At 48.5% G+C, this 16,505-nt stretch overlaps 2 protein-coding genes across 2 annotated transcripts in view; both read left to right on the forward strand.

The window, feature by feature from the left end:
• LOC103782578 (general transcription factor II-I-like) overlaps nt 1-5,974 on the forward strand; it is a gene marked incomplete at its 5' end in the record, with an annotated part of 22,415 nt that extends 16,441 nt beyond the window's left edge. The window contains 3 exons of the mRNA XM_008950348.1: nt 382-410; nt 3,183-3,221; nt 5,916-5,974. Coding sequence (XP_008948596.1) covers nt 382-410; nt 3,183-3,221; nt 5,916-5,974 — 127 coding nt within the window. The remainder of the gene's footprint in view (nt 1-381; nt 411-3,182; nt 3,222-5,915) is intronic.
• Nucleotides 5,975-7,154: 1,180 nt separating this feature from the next.
• Nucleotides 7,155-16,002, forward strand: LOC103782579 (neutrophil cytosol factor 1-like). Its single transcript, XM_008950349.1, has 5 exons — nt 7,155-7,263; nt 12,860-12,977; nt 13,454-13,561; nt 14,948-15,090; nt 15,884-16,002. The coding sequence occupies exons 1-5, from the start codon at nt 7,155-7,157 to the stop codon at nt 16,000-16,002; spliced, it is 597 nt and encodes a 198-aa protein (XP_008948597.1).
• Nucleotides 16,003-16,505: the final 503 nt, after the last annotated feature.

Here is a 16,505-nt window from a genome sequence, read left to right on the forward strand (position 1 = left end):
AATATTTTATAATGCCATCTTGTCCAATTCAAAAAAGTGAATTTTATTTATGTGTGTGTATTTCCATAGACATATACACACACCTCTATATACAAAGAATATTTGTGTGCATGAAGCAGAACAGATGAAACTTTGGAATCGTACTAAGGAGGAGTTCAGGAATTGAAAATAAAGATTTAGCAGTTTATGTAACTGTTCAAATCATAGTCTGCTTCACAGGAGTCTAAAAGCTGCTACAATGGTTCCTTCTGTACTCTCTGAATTTCTGTTCATTTTTCAGCATGATCTCTGTTACAAAAGGTTAAGTGAGGTTGCCAGGGGAGGGAGACCTCATACAATATGGGTTAGAATCAGTGAAATTGCTTTGTTTTGTTTTTACAGACCATTTCCAGGACTTGTGATTAACAGTCGTAAGTATTTATGAGACAATGATGGCAAATTAATTTTTGTAACTTACCAGGATTCATTTTCTGCATTTTGACTTAGTGGCAGAGTTTCCACAGTGGTTACATTCTGTGTGCAGCTCTTGCCTGTGTCTTTGTAAAGGTTTCCTGACCAAACATGTACATAGAGTTAACTTGTGAGCAGTGTGATAAATTCACAGGTCAGTATAAGAGTAGTATTAACTTTGATATGAAAATGCAAGATGCTGATTTTTGTATTTTTCAGCTGCAGACTCCCCAAAAGATTTAGGACCCTGACTGAACAACAGGGTTACATAGGAGTGCCTGCATTTTAGGTTTAAGTCCATTGCAGTAGCAGTTAACAAGAAAGAACTTTCCAGTAGCTGCACAACTGTGTTCCCATGGAAAATTCTGCATTCTGCTGAAACTGTAACAGTTTAGAGAGGCAGAATGTAATTAGCTGAAGTGCTGTGGCCAATCTGGATGCGTTAATGAAATTGTTTTGAGGGTGGGGGGAGTCATCTCAGTATTTTCAGTTGCCTGAAATAACTGTGACCTGGTTTTCTAGATGCTATTGAAGGGAAAATCCTCCAAAGCACTGTCATTACAGTGTCCCTTGGGTTATGTTCTTTCTGAGCCAAGGTCAGATTAGAGATTCAGAGGCCAAATAACTTAGTGTCATTAACTTGGCCTTACCCAGCCCAAGCCTTAGTGCCCCAGCATTCATTCATTTGCATCCAGCCACCAGTAAATTCCAGTAACATGCTGAGATCTATGAACTGCAAGGGTGAAGCATTCTCAGGAAGATACTACAGCTAGTAACTCACACCAACCTGCTCACCAGTCCTAGGCACACCTTTTTAGGTGGGAAAGAGACCCATTTGTAAAAGAAAACCTTCCTAGGCAGGTGAGTGTGTGATAGCATTTCCAGAGAACTGGACTGGAAGTGAAAGAATCTGTTAAACTCTTGTGCTCAGCTTGTCAGCACGTGTTGGCATCGAGGCCAGCTAGGGTGCTGAGCAAGAACAACACACATTTGGTCACCTTCCATCACTGGAGGAGCAGGTTGGTCATTGAGTATGTGGGCTGTGTGTATTATTCATATCCTCTAATTATGATCAAATGCTCTGGTATTGGTAGGTGAATGATTTAAAGGCTCTGAGCCCCTGCTGCCTATAGGTACAATGCTTCATTCTCTTAAAGAACACGTGGGAACTTAAAAGGAAATTTGTGGTGCTTGCAGGCAAGATAGGGAATGGTTTTTTTTTCCTGTAACAACAGCTACTGAGCTGCAGCCCCATCACAAGTGTTAGTAACCTGTTCATGCAACAAGTTTCAGGGTTTGCAGGTTGCAGGAGTCAGGTTGCCCTTGTGTTACGTGTGGACCATTGTCATTGTGAAGCTAAACAGTGATTGTGTCTGATCTTAGAGCTGATGGAAAAAGCTGAAGCAGCAGCACCAGCAGCAGCAGCACCACCAGGTGATGCAGAGCATGATGCATGTCTTTCCAGGGGGGGCAGGCTGTGAAGTTCTCCATCTTACTGGCAGATGTTATTAGTAGTCATGTCCTGGGTACATGCTGCTCATGATGAGCCATTTTATTTTGAGAGATGGGTGTGTGATGGTGACTTTTATAGCTATTAAACATTAACAAGTTAATAGAAAGAGCCATTACTTCTTTGAAGCTGTGTCACTGGTGTATTCCCTGATTTGATTTTTGCAGGTGATGAGTGAGCTGAAAAGAAAGATTAGTAGGGGCAATATATAAAGGCAATTCAGGATCCATTTATTGATGTCTGCTTAACTCAAATGTGGGTGTCTGTGCCAGATGGATGTTCAGCCAAGTGAAGTTTGCCTGTGTAACATCTGAGAGCCTAGAATGGGGTCTTGATGGAGTTCTGCACAGCTCTGAGAGCCCTGCTAGACTGCCTGGGCTGCACCCACACCACTTGTCTTAGTCCAAATGAAGAACTTGGCTTTATGTTACAAGTAGCTGAAAGAAATGTAGTTGAGCAACTTCCTTCTGACCCAGTATAGTTTCTAAATGCTTACAGACCCTTTAAAAACTTATATCTCAAGCTAATGTGGGAAAGACTTCTGTGATTGATTGAGCACTCAAAGAAACTGGGAAACTAGGAGAAAATGTTCAATAAACATTTTAAGAGTAAGGGAAACTTGAATGGTGGAAATAATTATAAAGGAAACTACTGTCTCCTCTGGAGGGGATGGGAGGGAGGCAAACAGCTGCTGATGGAGAGTGAACTTAATGTAGCTGATTTTAACTCACCTTCAGTAATAAAAAGGTTAAATGGGTTCCCCAGCAACTGTCCATCTATAATCCACAGGTAAAAGAAATCCCACTCCCCCAAAATACACATACTTTCCATTGAAGACAATAACTAGAAATGATTACTTCTTTTTTTAATACAGTTTTATATTTAAGCAGTTTGAATAAAGCTGATCCAAATTTGGTATATTCTGTGCAGGTTATGTTCTGCTAGGAGCTGGGTATGTGTCCACCACAGTGAACCATACTCATGAGAGAAAGGTTAAAGTAGTGTAAGGCAATAAATGTTTGGCCATTTCTTATATTTTGCTGCAGACTCTAGAGAAAGCCACACACATTTATCTCAAAGATATTTGAGTCTGATCATAAGAGAAAAAATTAAGCACCTTTTTTCAGGGAAAACATAATTTCCCTAATTTTTCTATGATATTTGTCTGATTCATATTGTTGAAACTATGTCCATATTCATTTGACTGTGTTTTTCATTTAAGAGCCAGCTGAACCAAGCCAAATGGAAGTACCTGTAGGAGGTAAGTTTCAGTTATTATCAACAAATATTTTTAAGTCATTTTAAACAAAGTTAATCTTCTTTTAAAGGAGACGGGTCAATCAAAAGAAAAAAAAGGGGCTTTTATTGGTTCCCAGGATGTTTTATCATCTATATTAATATCATGCTGCATCATATGAGAAATACCCCGTGGCAGAAGTTGTTATTCAAATGATTTTACAGAGGAGTTTTAGGAATTGCTCTATGGTGGTGAGTCATGACTGTAGATAGGCTCAGGGTGATAGCTCATGTCCCCAGTGATGCATCTCATTATTCAGGGCAGTAGATTCCACCACTGATGCCAGTGAGTGATTGCCAGCCTCAGGAAACTGGAGTGCCTGGATATACTGTGCTGGGGAGGGGAGTTTTGTTGCTCTTCCAGAACTTAAGCTCTGAAAAAGATCCAGCTTTCTTGTTGTCCAAGAATGTACTTGAGTTGTATCTTTCTCAGATGTTGGCACATGTGAGACCAGGGAGCCTGTAGGTCTTTGACCCACCCTGTGCTTTTGGATGTGGTCTTGGGGCATTAGGAATCCTGAATTGACCCAAGAATTAGGATGCTGGTGTCTGCTGGCAGCTTTGGTGCTGCCTCTGCTGTAGCCCCAGCTTGTCAGTGTGGCCCTGGGTGGCTGTGGCTGCCTCCAGTGCAGGATCCAAGGTGCTGTGGCAGTTTTTGGGGTGCTGCCTGCACGCCAGGTAGTCTGAGAGGGGCTCTCTGATGTGTCAGTAGCAGCTTGACAGCAACACAGCCAACATCACTGGGGTGGAGGCTGCTGTGCATCAGCATTTGTCAGCACTTAGAAGTCTCAACTTGAGTTCCTTCCCTAATCCTGCTTGGGTTCCCCCAAAAGAGAAGAGAGCAAGTCTCAGCACTCCTCTTCTGTGGCCTTTTCCATGGAAGTGCCCCTCCCAGTCTCCATTGCTTCAGCTTCCCTCAACCCTGAGACAAGCAGCATGCTCAACCAGAGCTAGTGGTGAGCTCAGCCACAGGTTCACTCCAAGTATTATGAGCAGGTCTTTCTTGGAGTCTAGATAAACCTGTTGCAGCTGTCAGGAAAGCAAATATTACAGTCACAGAAGAGCTGAGCTGCAGATTTTAAGCTCACAGCTGCTGAAAGCTGGAACATCAGATGTCTTTATAGTGCTAAAACTATGTGATGTCAGTGAAACTGTCAGATGTTGGAGGAGAGAGACAGTTACTCCTCAACACCTTCATGTGGAGGAAATCTAGCAGTGGGCCTTTGAAGTGATGGGTTTGAAGAAACAGACAAGCATGGGTTTGACTTTGTCATCCAAAACTGGATCCAGACCCAGTAACCAGAGGAAACATCTTGAGAAGAGGAATGCAACTGCTAAAAACCCCTCAAAGTCACTTCAGAACTAGGCTGAGAGGTACAAAATGATCCCGTGGAGAAACGGCTTGGCTTTGTAGTGATGAATTATTCTAGCCCCAAACCTTCCAAACAACAGCAGTGAAAGACCAGTTTCCTTCAAACATCATATTCTCTGTTTATAGAAAGAACAAAATCAAGCTCTGGGTCATATAGACCGTGCTATACAGGCACAAGATTTCTTTGATTTCCCTCCAAGCATCTCTGTGAAGAAGGGAAAAGCAAAGCTTTTGTAATGAAGTCTCCTGGAAATGAAAAGAATTGTATCAAAAGATGATGGATGCTTTAGCCAACAAGATAAAGTTTCTTTCTCTCTTGTTTTATGCATATGATAATGCCTTCCTATGTGATACTGTGCACTGAACAAGAAAAATAAGTTAGGGTCAAGATTTGTTTTGGACAGATTGAAGTACAATAATGTGGCAGTCTGTATCTAGATGAGAAGAGGTAGGAAAAAAACATTAAAAACAGTGCTGTGAAAACAGGAGTTTGTTAATTTAATCACTAACTCAGAAGGCACAACTTGAGCACAGGTAGGATTGGATGTTGGTAACCAGCTTTGGAAGGCAGCATCTTAACAAACCTGAAGTGGTGGCTGAGGCTCTGAGGTGTGTGAAGCCCTGAGCTGGGGACTGAGCTGTGTGTTGGAGAAGCTTCATCCAGCGTTGCACATCCAGTGCTTGGATCAAGGGATGGAGCTGGGGATGGACAAAGAGGAGGGAGGAGGACTCAAGAGTGGGCTGCAGACCCAAATACAGTGATTTATGGCCATTTTTTCACTGATTATCATAGAAAGTTTGGGTTGGAAGGGGCCTTCAAAGGCCATCTAGTCCAGCCCCCCCTGCAGCAAGCAGGGACATCTCCAGCTAGGTCAGTTATGTGTTGTTTCCATTTTGGATTAAGCACCTTTCCAGCCCAGTGAGTATTTCAGCTACATAAACAGTTCTAATATCAATTTTTAGTTGTATTCCTTTTTGGATTAAGCACTTTTCCAGCCCAATATTTCAGCTACATAAACAGCTTTTTTAGTTTCATACACTTCTAATATCAATTTTTAGTTGTATTCCTTAAAAACTAGTGTCTCTAAGACCCCAGGTTGCTTTACATTGAAGTGAATGTGGTGATTTCCACAGAATCAGATTGTTGTGAATATGTTTTTATTGATCTATTTTATTAATAGTTTAAAAGGATAAATTAATGCTTTTTATACATTCATAATTTTTTACTCAGTCACCTTGGTTGGGCAGTTCCCTTTTTTCTTCATTCATTAACTGCTTTTTCAACAGATACTACAGAAAAAGGAGAAAATGCTCAAATAAAGCAAGAACCAGACCCAACGTGGTAGAACTCATCAGTGCTGGGTAAAATAATTTGGTGTTTCTTGATGTTGACACTTGTCAAGGAATAATATTTTTGGGTGGGGAGAAGAGGACTGATAGAGGACTGGATGTCAGAAGGTGCCAGTCCCTTATTTTTGGATGATTTTATTTGTCACAGTCCTCACCTATAAAATGTAGGCTGTTTCACCACCTTATCCAAATACAATGTAAAGCCTTTGTGATGACAAACCAACTACCTTTAAAAGTTGGGTGGTTTTTTTCTGTCCACTTTAGGAAGAGCTTAGTTCAATTTACAATGCAAAAATGTCCAAATCTTTCCCTTACACTATTTTTTAACCCCACTCATTCCTAATATGACATTTGGATGGAGGTGGAGAATAGCACTGGCAATGCCATCACATAACCCCAAAGCTGACTCAAGGTTGTGAGCCTCTGTGCTTCATTCAGACAAAATTACAATTTTAAGCTCTCAGAGCCCTGGAGAACTTTTTGCCATTTCAGTTTTTTGATTGTAGTCCAGATTTTTTCCTCATTGTGTAGTGCTTGACATTTTAGCAATTTGATTTGATTGATATCAAACCCTCCTCTTGAAGGAAGATCTTATTGTGCTCTACAACTCTGATAAGAGGTTGGAGTGAGGTGGGGGTTGGTCTCTTCTCCCAGGTGACAGGATGAGAGGAAATGGGCTGAAGTTGCACCAAGGGATGTTTAGCTTGGATATTAGGAAGAATTTCTTCCCTGAGAGAGTGGTGAGGCACTGGAACAGGCTGCCCAGGGAGGTGCTGGAGTCCCCATCCCTGGAGGGCTTCAAAAAACATGTGGGTGTGGCACTCCAGGATGTGGTTTAGTGGTTGTGGATGGTTGGACTTGATGATCTTAGAGATCTTTTCCAACCTTAATGATTCTGTGGCAGAAAGTCAGATGCATTTATTCAGTGTGCTTGAGCTGTAACCTCTGTAGCTGTAGAGAGAAAACCACAATATTCACCTTGGAGAAGAAAACATCTGTGTACTGTTCCAGGTCTCAGGGCACAGGCAGCAAACCCAAGCTCTGGTGCTTCCCCTCTGCCAGCCAGAGCAGCTGAGAGTGACAATGTGGGTTTGTCCCTCACCTGCAGGAGTGGCTGGGGCAGCCTGGACCTGTGGGTTTCCATCCACCTTCTTGGAAAGGAGGACAGCCTTGGCCATGCCCTCTGTCCATGCAGCCTGGTGTCTGGCACAGGCGTGCCTGGCTGCTGGTGGCATCGGGGTGAGGGACAGAAGGGACAAATCCAGAAAGGATTTGGTAGAAGGAGGTACCTCAGAGACAGAGGTACCAGCACAGGAGCTGTCTGTGCCCTGGGAGCTCCAAGTACAGCAGTCACCTTCCTGACAAACTGGTGACGTCTGCTTTGGAAATACTTGTCATAAAACTGAACGTGGCAGGAGAAAATAGACTGAAAACCTAAACCCACCCATTTTATTGTCATGGGAAGCACTTTGCCCAGCAGAGGCATAAAAAGCCATCTCCCTGGCCCATTAAAGGTCACAGAAATTTTGTCTGAGCAATGACTGCACAATTTGGTGCTGCAGTGGTTTGGATTTTTAGATGCTTTAGGCTATCCACTGAATTTATACTCCAGCAAATCTTTGATCTAAATTCTTAGAGGCTGCTCAAGCACACATTTAATCTCACATTCACTGAGAGCAGTGTTCAGCTTCTGTGTGCTTTCTGAAGATACAGAGCTGCAATGAAACTAACTCACTTGTGTCATTTTTCTTATCTAGTCAGAAGCATCCTGTTCTGAGAAGAGCCTGCCAGGACTGTCTGGAGCTGTGTAATATAACTGTAAAAGAGAAGTACCTTCTATACAATCCCTTTTTGTACTTTTAGATAGAAATGTCTACTTTTTCAGCAGTTCTGTGAATTGACTTAAAGCAAAGAGTGACTGTGAATTTGGAGTGGCTGGTTTTGCTTTGGAATATATTATAAGGACTGGACTTGCTGCAGCAATGCTGAGGGAATGACAGGGATTAAAATCAACAGGGACTAAACAGAGGCTGGCTGCATTTCCCAGGGCAGCTGAATTTCACTACACCCAAATGCATCTCAGCTTTTGTAATGAAGAAAAACTCCTCCAAGTAGTTCAGTTTGTTAGTTTTACTTCAAGGGGGAGGGGGAAGTCACAAATTTTTGGTTCTTACTCCTTTCATGGTTGATTGGACAACAGTATCTGTATATTTGAACTCATTTTTCCTGTGATATCTCTCACAATCCATAAGGTTTTCATAAATAAAAGATAAACTGGTTCACTTGACCGTTAGTACACGTTAATGAGACGGGCTGTGAAATGGTCAGTGTGGCTTAGGAACCAGTTTAAATCAAACCCAGCTTGCTCTGTTAATTCCAAGTAGTAAATGGATGTTTTACCAGCATATCACCTGGTTTATGTCTGATGGGTCTGGTCTTGCAGTCCTGACGCAGGCAGAACTGGCGTGGACCTGTGTGAGAGGGTTTCTCCAGCAGGCTGTGGGGGATGCCCTTTGCCCTTCTCCATCTAGAACTAGTCATGGACACGTGCTACAAGGTGTTGTAAGTCCTGCCATCCCAAAAGCTAAGTGCCCTGTAGTCCTGGTTACACCCCACGTCATGTAAGAGGCTCATGGATGTGGGGTTTTTTTACGTTTCACACCCTGTAAGAGATGTCAAGTTCTGGCTATGTGATAATCTCTAGAGAGGAGATGCAGATTATTGTAAAGGTTTCTCTTTTATTGGCATGAGTTTGGGATGACTGTGTTATGCACAAATGGTAAACCTTATTCCCTGTTCAGAAATGAAGACCTTTCTGATGGTTTTCATGAGTGTCCCTGCACTGTATGTTTACATCCTGGACAGCAAACCAAGTTCTAGCAGTAGCTGCAGGCAGGTTGGTTGCTGCTGTTCATGCAGAGCATTGTTACTCCTTCCAGCCAAGCAAGTGAATTCCAGTCATGCCTGTAAGACAGAAATCCAGCTCTGGGTGGAGGGTTCTACAAGGAAAATTTTTGAAGCCTTAAATTCAATTGGGTACAACCTGGGAACGACCTGACGTTCAGTAGATGAATTCAGGGAGCACGTGCTGCATCATTCCAGAGGCAGGGAAGCAGTGGGGGACATGGGCTCGTGTGCTGCCAGTGAAACACTCAGACTGTGCTGTCGATGGCAGTAGGAGGAGGGTCAGCTCCATGCTGGGTCATGCTGGCAGTGCCCAGCCTGGTTGCACCCTCCAGCTGGGGACCAGCAGTGAGTGACGCAGGGGGGCACACGTGGAAGGAGCCCCCCAGTTACCTGTGTAGGTGCTGGCCCAGATCACAGCTCCTGCCCCATTTCACTGCTGGTGATGTGACCAGTTCACCACCTCCAGAGACGGGTCGTTAGCGGGGCAGTGGCTGCTGGAAGTGTTTGGAATGGGGAAATGAGTCCACGCAGCTTTCCCCGGGTTTTCGGCTGCCTCTCAGCTTCCCCTTTTGAAAAGCAGATGGTCCATCCACTCACAGCTACCTTCAGAAGGCTCTTTCTGCTCAGCTGCCTGCCCAGCAAGGCGCCGCATCGCTGCTGGAGATGTTGGTGCTCCCAAAATGAGGGCGAGGCATCGTGGCAAAAGAACTGAAAAGGAGCGAGCGTGTAAGAGCAGAGCGTGGGCATCCTGCATCCTCCTGTGGGTGGGAGCTTAAAACTGAAGTGAAAACTGCTGCACTGCTTTCACTGGAAGGACTGGAGTCCTCACGTGATGCTGGGATTTTGGGGGGTGGTGTGTGCTGTGTCCATCCTGCTGCCAAGCTTGCAGTAACACCGGTGGGTGCGTTGGTGCTCAGCGCTGGGCTCTTGTTTTGGTCTCGGGCATTTTGAGTTCTGTCCAATAGAAAGAAATTACACTGACAAAATAATTGCACCAATATTTATACTTTCCAAATATCAAATTTATATTTAAATATTATCTATCTATATAGTCCTAACAGGTAGAAGACCTTTAAGATGTTGACTTTGTATGAGAATCTCACCAATTTCCAAACTAGTACCACATGAGGTGTGTCACTCTTTGGGTATGGAGTGATCATGCCCTAAAAAAACTTGACTGTACTGATAAATAAAGAAAATTGCAACAACTTAACAGAGCTCTGGGTATTTTTTGGTCCAGCAGAGCAGCTTTGTGGTGATGAAGCTGCAGGCAACTGTTTACTGTCCATGTTTTCATGACCTTTGAAGGCCCTCCCTGTGCCTTGGGTTGGTTCCTTTCTCTTAAACAGGAATTTTGGACCCAAGCAGTGTAGGATCAGGGGGTCGTGGTGGAGTCTGGAGTTCCTCGGGTTCTGCACCCCAGCTTTTCTCACAGCAGTAACCACTAGATGTCAGATGAGATCCAGCACCTCTGTCGTGCAGCTGCTGGCCAGTGTTTTTCCCTTGGGATTTAAAGTTTCACACATAGAAAACTTAAAGCCTTTCTCCTTCCTTTCTTTTTGTACCTGTCCTCTCAGTGACAGGCTGCCAGGGAAGTGGGCAGACTCATTCTGTCATTTTGCAGCAGCTCACACAGCACTTTGCCATCAGTGATGTAAGCAAAACCTCCCTTGGCTTGGCCTTGAAGTAGGCTTAAATTTAAACTACCAAAAAAATCAAAACTTAATTCTGTTCAAAAGGTCAGAGTGGCCTTCCTGTCTTCAGCTTTTACTTCCTAGCAGGTTCTGGTACCAGTTTTGGGTGGAGCCCCATGGCAAGAGGATATAATCAGTCACCTGAGAGACTCCAAACCTCCAGCACTTCAGTAACCTTGATGGAAATCTGCCCCTTCAAGTCCCACATCTGCTGCCCTCACCCCAGAGCAGGGGGCATTCTGCAAAGCACTGCTGCCAGCTCCTGGTCTGGGAGTTCTCCATCTCTCAGAAACCAGGTCCTGAGTTCAGATGCCAGCCTTGTTTCCCAAAACATGAATCACCTCATGAACTCAGCTTCTTCCTCAGAGGCATCACTACTCCTCCAAGAATTTTATTTTCTAAAATTATGCTTTTTGACACGTAGTAAGTACGGGACAGTTGGTGGAGACACTAAGTGGTGGATCATCACACACAGGGTCCATCTCACTGAGCTAACCCAGCACCAGCAGTGAGATCTACAGGCTCCCTTTCGTTGCTCACATCACAAGATGAAGAGTGAAGAAACAGGAAGAAGCATGTGAATTATGTGGCTTCCAGTAATGCACTGGCTGTAAAGCACTTTTAAATTTAGCACAAACAATTGTAATTATGAAATTAGCCTCCGTGACAAAGCCTAAGAAGCAGCAATCTGACCATTAACAGAATTACAATTAACAAACAGCCCGGGGAGTATCATTTTTAGTATCGCTGGTTGGGTAATTGCCTTGCAAACAGGGAAGTCCCCTCTTAAAAAAAAAGAAAGAAGAACCCAAATTTAAATGACTGTATTTCTGCTCCCAACAGCTGCAAAGCACCGTGCTCGAGACTCAGGGCAGAGCTGTGAGTATTTGGTGGGTTTTCATGCAAGCTTTTGTCTCTACAGCTAGTAACAGCCTCAAGGGCTGCCCCTGTGCCATGGTTTGCTGGTGGTGGTTGGGGGGAGTCCGTGTGGGGTCTGCTGGTGGTTTGGGTAGCAGAGGAGGGAGTTGGGGATGGGGCTGAGGGCTCAAAGCCAGGGGCTGGCTGGAGCTGGGCTCCTGGGCATCCTGTGGGAGCTGGGAACCCTGGCAGGGCACAGCCCAGCACGGGCACACGTTGTGATCAGGGGTGGCCCCCCTGGGACAGAAGTGCTCCCAAGTGCACCTTGGCCTGCGAGCAGCCTGGGGGTGAGGGGCTGGAGCAGCCCTGGGGAGAAGGCCCTGGGGGGGCTGGGGGTGAGGAGCTGGCCAGGAGCCCCCCCAGCCTGGGCTGCCCCCCCAGCAGTGTGGGCAGCAGGGCAGGGAGGGGATCCTGCCCCTCTGCCAGCTCTGGGAGACCCCCCTGCAGTGCTGGGGCAGCTCTGGAGTCCTCAGCACAGCAGAGCCAGGGACCTGCTGGAGCGGGGCCAGAGGAGCCCCAGCAATGCCCCGAGGGGGGAACCCCTCTGCTGGGAGCCCAGCAGGAGAGAGTTGGGCTGGGGCAGCTGAGAGGAGAAGGCTCCAGCTGGGGAGACCTGCTGGGGGCTGCCAGGACTGCCAGGGGCCTGTCAGAAAGCTGGGGGGGACTTTTGAGCAGGTCCTGTTGAGGCAGGACAAGGGGGGATGGTTTTAAACTGAGAGAGCAAGGTTTAGACTAGAGAGAAAAGAAATGTTTGACACTGAGGGTGGTGAGCCCCTGGCCCAGGCTGCCCAGAGAGGTGGTCACTGCCCCATCCCTGGAACCATCCCCGGGGACGCTGGGTGGGGCACGAGCACCCTGCTCTAGCTGGGGGTGTCCCTGTCCCTGCAGGGGGTTGGAGGACCAGATGATCTTTACAGGTCCCTTCCCACCCAAACCATTCTATGGTTGCATGGTCAGCCCCCTGCATCACCCCCCCCAGAGCAGGAGGATCCTGCAGACTCATGCTGAATTGCTCTCCAGGCCTTGTCTTTGTGGTTTTCAAAACAGACTCTATTAGCACAACACTTCCTTCTTCCTCCTGTAACCACCCCAGTTATCAGCGTGCTCTATCAGCAGCCTCAGATGTGCTTCCACTGCTGGTGTTCACCAGCTCCCTCCTGGAGGGCTGCTGGAGGGGCAGGGATGAGCCACAAGCACTGACAAGGCTGGCTGGGGGAAGCCTGAATCCAGACCTGAAGCACCCTGGGTTTTGCCTCACATGTGGGGTAGATGCTGTGGTGCCTCCTCTCTCGGTGGCTGGAGGGGCTGAGCCCCCTCCCTGGGGTGCCAGCACAGAACCCCCCATCCCCATTCTGTGTGCAGGGGAGCAGTACATTGTCCTGAAAAGCTACAGAGCTGTGGAGGAGGATGAGCTGAGCCTCCAGGAGGGTGATACCATCGAAGTCATCCACAAGCTCCTCGATGGCTGGTGGGTCATCAGGTGAGAGATGCTGTGAAGAAATGGGCAGGGGGGATTTGGGCAGGGGGAAGGGGTGGACTGGTCGATCTCTGCTGCCTCCTGCCCCAGGCTGTGCCCAGGCCAGAGGCACTGGGGACATCTCCTGATGTTTGCAGGTCTGCTGGGCTGGAGGGGGTCAGCCCAGGGACCAGGGAGTGTTTCCTGAGTGCCTGGCAGGAGGCCCTGAGTGAGGCTTCAGGAGCCCAGCAAACCCCCCTGGGAGATAACAGGAGCTGGTGAGACCCTGAAAGCTGTCAGCCATTGCTCTGTCTCCTACCTACTCACCTTTGGGGACCCAAGCCCCACTTTTGGGGAGAGCCACAGGCACAGAAGTTGGGGGGACAGTCCAACCCCCTTTGCTGCAAGCAGCACGAGAAAGGGTGGCAGCAGGATGGCAGCAGGAGGTGGGAGCTGCATGGCCACGGCTCCAGGTGATGCTGTTTTGTGCTGCCCTGCAGGAAGGATGAGACCACGGGGTATTACCCCTCCATGTACCTGCAGAAAGCTGGGGAGCTGAGCACCCCCACGAAGGGGCAGCTGAGGAACCGCAGCGCTCCCCCGAGGAGGTAGGAGCAGCCCTGGGCTGGGGGAGGAGGATGGAAGCTTCTCTTCCAGAGAGTGATTTCTTGTGTCCCTTGCTCACCCTGGCAACGAGGAGCTGCCTGGGGGAGATGTGAGCAGGGTGAAGACAGACCAGGAGGCAGATCCTAGAGGGCTGGGGCCAAAACAGCTCAGTGCTCCCCAGCTCCCCTGGGCAGAGGGGCACCCTGGCATCTCTGCTGCCCTGGCTGCTCCTCCAGCCAGGAGTGCTTCTCCTTCTCCTTCTGCAAAGGTTCCTTTCTGGGCTAATCCTGTTTCATTTTCAAATTGGCCTTTTTTCTGATTTCCTAAGTGCCTCCAAATCTTTGAGGAGCAAGGAGAGATTGGACTAATCAGGGCTGCCAAAATGGCTTAATCTGATGGGAGGATTTGAGCTAATGGAAGGGATTTTATTTTGATTAAAAAGATAAAAAGCAATAACTCATTAATTGTACTGTAAAGGAAACTGGGAGGAAGGGCAGAGCTTGCTGCTATCTTTTCTTCCCTAGAAGAAAACACAGCAGCCTTGCAGTAAAGCCTCTCAACACCCAGCTCTGCTGGAGCACAGGTTGGGTGTGAGATGGTGTAAAATGGCCCAGCTGCCCCTGTGTGAGCACAGTGATGCCTTCTGAGACCCCTGGGTCAGGTGAGGGGGCTTGTTTCAAGGACACTGACTTGCCCCCCTGGTGAATGCTGGCCCTGTGGCGCTGGAGGTGGCAACCAGGCTGGGCCCAGTGACAAAAGGGATGGCCTGGGGCTGTGGGCAAGTGCTTTGTAGTGGTGAAATGGATGTGTTCAGAGCAAGGAGGGGCTGAAGGCAGACAGGCACCTTGCCTGGAGCAGAGCAGGAGGATGATGCCATAGGGTGCACATCAGAAGCCACCTGGCTCATGCCCTGGTAGTGGAGATGAAGTGTGGCCTCAGTCTGCCTGCCTGGAGTCGGTCCCTGAGGCACCTCTCTACAACATCCTCTCAGCAATAAGCTCTCCCCTCAGCCTCCCCTTCTTCAGACCAAACAGCCTCAGTTCCCTCAGCTGCTCCTCATAAGACTTGTTCTCTAGGCCCTTCACCAGCTTCATTGCTCTTCTTTGGAGGTGTACAATGCCAACAAGGAGCCCTCTCATGCTCCACCCTTGAGTATTTGCTCCCAAAGCCCCTCTCCATCCACCTCCAATACACTGCACACTGTGTCTCACCCATGCCTGCCCTCAAGGGCTGGTGCCCAGCTGCTGCCTTCCCCCAGACAAAACTGGAGAGTGTTGGTTTGGGTGAGGCAGAGGAGGAAGCACAGGGGGGAAATCCTCACGGAGAACGTGTGTGGTGTGGGAGCTGCCAGCGTGGAGACTGAAGGTTTTGTTCCTGACTCCCTGCAGGTCCACCATCCGGAATGCCAAGAGCATGCACAAGCAGGGCCGGAGGCAGATCAGCCAGGAGACCTACAGGAGGAACAGCAAGAAGTACATCCAGAGCAGGAGGAACCTGAGGGAGAAGTTCCAGAACAAGGCTGAGGTCGTCAGTAAGTCTCAGTGCCTGGGATGTGGTCGTGGCCCGTGCTCTCCAGTGCTGGTTGCTGGAGCTGTGAGCCTGGGAATCCTTGTGCCACACTGAAAGATCTGGGTGGGGAGGAGGAAGCAAATCTTCTCTCCAAAACCCCCTCCACTTCATGCCCTGAGGTTGGCTGTCCCTCCAGGGCAGCATGGCCTCCAGCTCTGCCCCTCACGGGTGGGAGATGATGCAGTAGGACAACACACGTAGGTCGTATGTTGCTTGTCCACCCATCTGCTATGGGCAAAGCATGTGCAGGGGGGTGTTTCTTTTCAGTGGGGTATCTTGCCTCTGGTCTGACAGAGAAGTGGAAACACGTGGTGGCATTGCTGCCACCATTTCAGTAGGTCCTGGTGAAGGTCAGCCCATGTTTAGGACCTGTGCTGTCCTCTGCACACCCAACCCCACCTGTGCTGCTGTTACCATGATCATGTCTGTTAAACATCAGCAAAGCACATTCAGAGAGGTGGTGCAGGAAGAAGAGGCTGACATTGAGATAGACACTTGAGATCTGGTAATCCCTGCGTGGGATCCATGAGCTTCCCAAGGGAGAGCAGCTCCTTGCACAGACACAGAGCTGGGGTCCCTCCTGAGCAGAGCTCCCAGATGGGAACTTCTGGGCTCACCCCAGCACCCTGACCTCTGGGAAGACCACCACGTGTGGCTGGGAGAGGAGCTTTGGTGGCCGTGGCACAGGAAGCCTGTGAACGTCCCCGTGAAGGTGCTGGGGGTGGAGAGCTCTGACCCATCTGCTTCACCTGCAGTTGAGAGAAAGGAGCAGGAGGAGGAGAAGCCCAGGGCTCAGCCTGCAGTTCCTCCCCGGCCCAGCAAGGACCTCATCCTGACCCGCTGCACCGAGAGCACGCGGAGGAGGGTCCTGTGAGCCCCCCACCCCATCCCAGCCAGCTCGTGCTTCACCTCCACCAGCTCCTGGATCCCCAGACCCGGGCACCAGGCAGCTCACGGGGGCCCCCCCAGCCACGTCAGCACTGCCCCGTGCCCGACTTCAGCAAGCCCAGGATGTCCCAGCGCCACCGTGAGCAGGGACCCAGCCCCTCTCCACGAGCTCCTGGGGGGCTGAGGCCTCCAGGGCCACCCCTAGCCTCTAGACCCTTTCATCCCTGTTGGTGTTTGGAATGAGGTTTGGTTTTCAACAATAAAGCAGATTTTATAGCCATGTTTTGGGGCCAGCCCAGGGAGCGCAAGAGGCCGGAGGGGAGGAAATGTGGTTGGGAGGACAAAAAGCTGGCAGGTTCCTCCTCCCTGGAATGGCAAGTGAGGGCTGGGACCAGGGATATGGGGGGGGTTGGGGGGGGGGAGGAGCCATGAGGCAAGGTGGCCACCTTGGGGAGAGGAGCGGGCCATCCATGGCCCAGGGAGTGTGAG

Source organism: Merops nubicus, unplaced genomic scaffold (assembly GCF_000691845.1).
Source record: "Merops nubicus isolate BGI_N331 unplaced genomic scaffold, ASM69184v1 scaffold13812, whole genome shotgun sequence".
Lineage (NCBI taxonomy): Eukaryota > Metazoa > Chordata > Aves > Coraciiformes > Meropidae > Merops > Merops nubicus.